Raw genomic sequence first — 6,763 nt, 5'->3', positions numbered from 1 at the left:
GACAGGGTTTCCCTGTGTAGCCCTGGCTGTCCTGGAACTCACTCTGTAGACCAGGCTGGCCTCGAACTCAGAAATCCACCTGCCTCTGGGATTAAAGGCATGCGCCACCACGCCCGGCTGCTTGGGACATTCTTGTGCTCTGAGCATTTGGAGTGGCTGTCGTCCGTGGGCTTGTGTGTGCGTTCCCTCTGGAGTCTGTTGGAACACAATATTGAACTGGCTGGCTGCTCATGCACTCTCAACTTACTGCCACTGCTGATAATCACACCGGTTTTTATTTGAACTTTTAAAAACCGAGTGCCTTTAAGTCTTTTTAATCTTCTTTTATTCCCTATTTTAAGGGGGTTTTTTGTTGTTGGGTTGTTTGTTTGTTTGTTTGTTTAACCTGTTATGATCTTTGGCTTGCAGTTGGTTTACTCTGTGTAGAGGTCTCTTTAACTCTGCTTTGATGATGATTGAGCTAAACCACAGCTGTCATTGTTCTGAGCAGATATTGGGTTTGTGGAGTCACTCCTGTGGGTTTTGTCATTCAGGCTGAGGCTGAGCTACAGAAATCCTATTTTGAGCCACTGGTGAAAAAAGAACAGATGGAAGAAAAGATGAGAGCCACCCGAGAAGTAAAATGCCGCGTGGTGACGTGCAGGACGGTGCGTGGGGGCGGGGCTTGGCTGGAACTGTAGGATGTGGGGCCATAGCTTGTAAATATGTCATTTAGAGTTGAAAATAAATAGCGCAGGATAGACAAGGTTCAGGTTCTCTGCTTGACCTGGGGCTGTTCAGCAGAGTGTTTGTACAGAGAATCTGCTGTATAGCACTAGGACCAAGTTGTTCCTNCTGCTGTTTGTCAAGTTCTCACAAGTCCGGATGTATTTATTGATAGTTCAAAGTTTGCTATCTCTGAGACCTTGACCAAAATTTAAAAACAAACAAACAAAAGAAAAGGTAAAGTATGTGTTTTGAATCTCACTATTAGTTCTGGCTGACCTGAAACGCACTATGTAGCCAAGGCTGTCCTTGAACTTGCAACCCTTCTGTGTCAGCCCAATAGGGCAGACTTTAGAAAATAGCATTAGTAGAAGAGAGAGTCAAGAACTCCACTTGAGCCTGGCATGGTGACTTGTGCCTCTGATCCCAGCATTTGGGAGGTAGTGAAAAGAGACTGTATGTGAGCACACGTTTGGAAGACCAGCCTGAGCTAAAGAATACAGAATCCTGTCTCAGAAAAGAAATGCATCACCAAAGATTAGTTGGTCAAGTTCCAGCAGTGAAGAGTATGGAGGGCCCTGACAGCCGCTGCTCTTCCCACCTTCCAAGCCGCTCATCCATATGTGGTCTGTGTTCCTCTGTGCAGTGCACCTATACCCACTTCAAGCCTCTGGAGACCTGCGTCAGTGAACAGCATAACCTCCACTGGCATGACGGTGTGAAGAGGTTTTTCAAATGTCCTTGTGGAAACAGGACCATCTCCCTGGACAAGCTCCCAAACAAGCACTGCCGGTATGAATATCTCATGGGCTTCTCTGTCTCCATGGTACCTCCTGTATGGTCCTTGGAACATGAGATCATCACCCCAAGCTTTCCTGTAACTCCTGATACCCTTCAAGTTGGAACTGTTAGCTGAGACCCTTGGGAGGTAGAGCCTCCCTCAGCTGAAGAGTGTGCGTGGTGGTGGGCTGAAGGGTATGTGTGGGGGTAAACAGTGTGGGCAGCCTGTGGGTAGGGACAGGTCCTGTTCCGTAGGCAGATGGCACTTCTCTGCCTCAACTCTCTCAGTTCTTGTCCTAGAACATTCTCCTCCAGTAGACAGAAATTAGTGCCTAAATGGTGCCCCTCGCTGGGACACGCACCACCCTGTAGTGCTGTCACCTGAAGTTTCATCTCTGAAGCCTCTAGATTATGGAGGCATGGAAGGCTGCTTCTCAAGCCATTGAAGTGCTTATTCTCTGTAGCTTTGAGCATGACCATAGATGAGGTGAATAATATGGGTACCTCCTTGAACAGCTCGTCCTTGGATGAAGGGGCAACTTTTTCCCTGTGACCCCACCCCCACCCCCATTGTCTTCATGCCGTTAATATCTTACTATTGAGCGAAGCCATTTTTTTTCTGTTTCAGTAACTGTGGCCTCTACAAGTGGGAACGGGATGGAATGCTGAAGGTATGTGTGGTAATCCATTTACCATTACTGTAACAAAGATTACCTGAGATAATCAGTTTTTTTTTTTGTTTTTTTTTTTTTTTGGTTTTTTGAGACAGGGTTTCTCTGTATAGCCCTGGCTGTCCTGGAACTCACTTTGTAGACCAGGCTGGCCTCAAACTCAGAAATCCGCCTGCCTCTGCCTCCCAAGTGCTGGGATTAAAGGCGTGCGCCACCACCGCCTGGCTGAGATAATCAGTTTTAAAGGATGGGGGGGAGTTTTCTTTGATTCACAGCTCTCCCGTTTCTGCCTGGTTGGTCTGTTTTTTTGGTCCTTTGGTGGGAGATGACAAAGGCTTGTTTATCTCATAGAGAAAAAAAAAAAGATCCCTGGGTCCTCCTGTTCCTTCAGGGTCTCATCCCCAGTAATTTAAGAATTCCCACAAGTCCCACCACCTCCCAGGGGCACCAACCTGGTGCCAAGCTGTAACAGATGGCCTTGGGAACATTCTAGACATTATCTAGCTGGGTAGTACTATATTCTAATCCGTAATTCAGTCGGTGACCCAGGAAAATAAAGATAAAGTGTCTCTCACTCATGTACTCTCCTCCTTCTAGGAGAAGACTGGTCCGAAGATAGGAGGGGAGACCCTGCTGCCGAGAGGGGAGGAGCATGCCAAGTTTCTCAACAGCCTTAAGTGACTCTTCAGACACGGCCAACCGGCCTTACTCCTGGGCTCTGAAAAGCAAGAGATTGGCTCCATGCTGTCCTTTTCCCTGGTTGACTCTGAGAAAGAAGTGCTTGGGAATCTCGGTGCCTGCCCGCTTTCCTCTGTGTGCTGGCCTGACACCATACTGAACATTCATGCACACATAGGAAACCAGGGCACTGTGGCTTTTCCCTGAGTCACAGATGCCTGCCCCAGAACTGAAAGGTGACTCAACAACTTTGCCTCTGGGTCTCCTTCAAGTGTTAACATGGGCACTAGAGACAGAAAAGCTAACGTGGCATGGTTCTCTCCCTACTTCCATACTCATTCCTTATGTGAAACATGAAGCCCAGGCTGCATGTCTATGTAACGTCGCGGGTTCTGGATGGTGGATGTCGCTGCTGTCTGTGTCATCCAGATATGCTGGCATTGGGTACCAGGGTTTCCTTCTGTTGACTGTCACTTCAGCTTTTTCTCTGAAATGAAGTCACCAAGCCAGTTTGTGACTCAGTTCCTTCGTATATTGAAGGAAGCTTTTCTGCCTACAGTGCCATGGGATTCAGATAGAAGTACCTAAGCTCTCCTCACCTTTAGTGTGGGTTTATTTAAAATAAAGTTTGGTGCTCCTAATAAAAGCAGATTTACAACTTGAGAGGCTGTGAAACATGACTCAGAAACCAACTACACAGGCAGAACCCATGTGAACGCTGCTACTGTCTAAGGGTAAGATAAATTGGCAGGATCTGAATGCTGGCTAGATATGTTTTGTCCAAGACAACAAGAGGGTAATCGTGTGGAAAGCAGTTCCAGGAAATACATGGTTGAGGCTTTCAAGAGCTAAAGATCGCATGCCCCAGATGGCATCCAGCTTGGTCTCTCTCTGTGTGGGCTGAAGGCGCTAGCCATTGCAGTCCGTTTCCCTAAGGTCTGACCACCATTTTTTAGAGGTCTTTGTGCTTACAACAGGGCTTTGGCTTTGGTTTCTAACTCAATAAAGAAAAAATAGTAAGGCTCCTTGGTGGTTCTCTCCACCCCTCCTCACCCCTGGGTATTCTGGGAGTATTATTAGTAAGAACTGAAGGTTCTTAAGACTGATCTGAAGAGTGGAGTCCCTCAAGTCTGCACAGGTGCATAGATCAGGAACAGCAGATTGCTCTCGGAGCTGCCTGCACTGCGGGAGATGTGTCTCATCTGCCGAGGGCGTGGCTGTCTATAAGATGTACGGATGCTTACAGAGCTCTGGGGACCTGAGTGTGGGTGCCTTTATTTCTTTAATTTTATTCACAGTGGACCCCCTTCCCACACTCACAGATACTGGGAGGTTGAATTCGTGTACATCATGTGTCTGTGTGCATCGTGTGTGTGTGTATGGTTTCCCAGAATATTCAGGGGTGAGGAGAGGGGAGAGAACTACCCATGAGCCTTGAAAATATTCATTAATGGGACTAAACTTTTAATCCTGCCTTTTAGTAATTTTTTTTACCAACTATTAAATAGTTTCATATAAATCCACTATATGCTTATCTTTTTTCTTGACTTAATATCAGAGCCATATCATGTCATCAGGCACTCAACTGGGTAAGCACTCGGCAAGAAGCAGAAACTGGCTGTTCTGAATCTATCTTCAGGATATTTTATTTTAGGTTTTTTTCTCTTTTTTCCCTATTTAGAAAAAAGTAACTTTTTAAAAAAATAAAATCCTGTTTCCAGGCAAGAAAGATGAAGTCTTTTAGATAATAATCTTGAGGAGTAGAAAATAGGGAACTTCTAAATGTCTGATAAATTGTCCCCAACAGAAGTTAAAACACCAAAGGGCAGAGGGCGTGATAGCTTTTAATCCCAGCACTTGGGAGGCAGAGGCAGGTGGATTTCTGAGTTTGAGGCCAGCCAGGTCTACAAAGTGAGTTCCAGGATAGCCAGGGCTATACAGAGAAACCCTGTCTCAAAAAAAAAAAAAAACCACCAGAAACCTCAAGGTAGCTGGGGTTTAGCAAAGTAAACAGGGCTGGTTAGGTAATGTCCGAAGGTATTTATTTATTAGATTTGGGAACATGAGAGGCAGGGCAATGGCTCAGCAGTTACGAACAGTCCATGCTCTTCCAGAAAAGCTGGGTGCACTTTCAAGCACCCACGTGGTAGCTAGGAACCAACTGTAACTCCAGTTCTAAGGAACCCCCTCCTCCCTCTTTCTGGCCTATATAATGCACTTACATGCAGGCAAAACACTCCTGCTCATAGAGTAAAAATAAAATCTTTTTAAAAAGCAGGAGCGGGGGCTGGAGAGAGCTCAGCAGTTAAGAGCACTGACTGCTCTTCTGAAGGTCCTGAGTTCAAATCCCAGCAACCACATGGTGGCTCACAAGCATCTGTAATGGGATCTGACGCCCTCTTCTGGTGTGTCTGAAGACAGCGACAGTGTACTTACATATAATTAATAAATAAATAAATAAATAAAAAAGGCACAAATCTGTCTCTTTAGTGTGTCACTAATAGCCATCAAAATGCGTACTCTGCCATGAAAGTCAGGTCACTACCCTGTGGCAGGGCTTGGATACTGAGTCCAAAAACGTGGAGAGTTCAAACAGTGAAGTTCTACATTGCCAATATTTGAAGAAAGGAATGAAAGGTCAGTTGGCTAAAGTTAGAAGCAATTTGTAGAAAAACAAACATTTTTTAAAAAATTAAAAATGCAGTCACACGGACTTTTTAGCCTAAAGTCAGTTTCCAGTAAAAGCCCTGCCCCTACCTACCCATTAGGACAAAAGTAGAAAATAACCCATTACCTATCACTTTCCGCTTGTCTTTCCTAGAGCTTAAGACAGATGGTATCACAGAGAACACACTTCGGGGTCTGGCATCTTTCACTTGCGTGCTGCTGTGAGATCCATCCACATGGCTGCATGTGCCCATGTTATTACTAAGCATGCCTCTGCGAATGTGCTTGCCACTGGTTTATTTAGTCACCTATTCATGGACATTTTGGTTGCATCATTTCAGCTTTGGGGCTTTGACTAAAGCTGCTATGGATATCCATTCAGAAGTATTTCTTTTTCTTTTTTTTTTTTTTTTTTTTTTTTTGTTTTCCTCACTATGTCGTCCTGGCTGTCCTGGAACTTACTATGTAGACTCAGCCCTTAATGTTGAGTGGGGTCATTTACTACACAGAAAAATTAATTAGATTTAGTTCATAATTTTCTTTTTAAAATTTTTTTTTTATTTNTTTTTTTGGTTTTTCGAGACAGTGTTTCTCTGTATAGTCCTGGTTGTCCTGGAACTCACTCTGTAGACCAGGCTGGCCTCGAACTCAGAAATTCGCCTGCCACTGCCTCCCGAGTGCTGGGATTAAAGGCATGCGCCACCACGCCCGGCTCGTGTCTTAACTGTTGAGCCGTCTCCCCAGCCTTTTTTTAAGTTTGACTTTTCAGATCAGTGTATGGTGACATCTCACTGTGGTTTAATTCCTTATAGCCAATACTGTTGAGCATCTTGTCGTACACTGTTGACCAGCCAAATGTTTGTACCATTAGGATGAGTTTATAAAATTTCTTTCTATGTTCTGAATACAAATGCTTGCTTTAACCATGAAGTACTCCGAAGATTGCTGTGTATAGTCTATAGCAGCAGTTCTCAACCTTCCTAATGCTGCAATTCTTTAATATTTGCACGTTGTGGTGAACTCCCCCCCAGCCATAAAATTATTTTTGTTGCTACTTTATAATTGTAATTCTGCCACTGTTATGGATCGTAATGTAAATACTGATAGGCAGGACATCTGATATGCAACCCCTATGAAAGAGTCACTCAGCCTTCTCCCTGGTGGGGTCACAACCCAGAGGCTGAGAACCACTGGTCTAGAGATGATGAGCACTAGCCATTTATTTTAATTTAAATGAGTGAGTTTAATACATATGTGTGTGT

At 44.7% G+C, this 6,763-nt stretch overlaps 1 protein-coding gene across 1 annotated transcript in view; it reads left to right on the top strand.

The window, feature by feature from the left end:
- Positions 1-3,497, top strand: part of Mcm10 (minichromosome maintenance 10 replication initiation factor) — a 22,918-nt gene extending 19,421 nt beyond the window's left edge. The window contains exons 17-20 of the mRNA XM_021215521.1: positions 534-647; positions 1,352-1,497; positions 2,114-2,156; positions 2,754-3,497. Of these exons, the coding sequence (XP_021071180.1) occupies positions 534-647; positions 1,352-1,497; positions 2,114-2,156; positions 2,754-2,837 (387 nt within the window). The 3' untranslated portion in view covers positions 2,838-3,497. The remainder of the gene's footprint in view (positions 1-533; positions 648-1,351; positions 1,498-2,113; positions 2,157-2,753) is intronic.
- The last annotated feature ends 3,266 nt before the right edge of the window (positions 3,498-6,763 follow it).

The sequence above is a fragment of the Mus pahari genome, chromosome 16 (genome assembly GCF_900095145.1).
Source record: "Mus pahari chromosome 16, PAHARI_EIJ_v1.1, whole genome shotgun sequence".
Taxonomy (NCBI): Eukaryota; Metazoa; Chordata; class Mammalia; order Rodentia; family Muridae; genus Mus; species Mus pahari.
The sequence above is the reverse complement of the archived record's forward strand: the minus strand, read 5'-3'. Positions and strand labels throughout refer to the sequence as shown.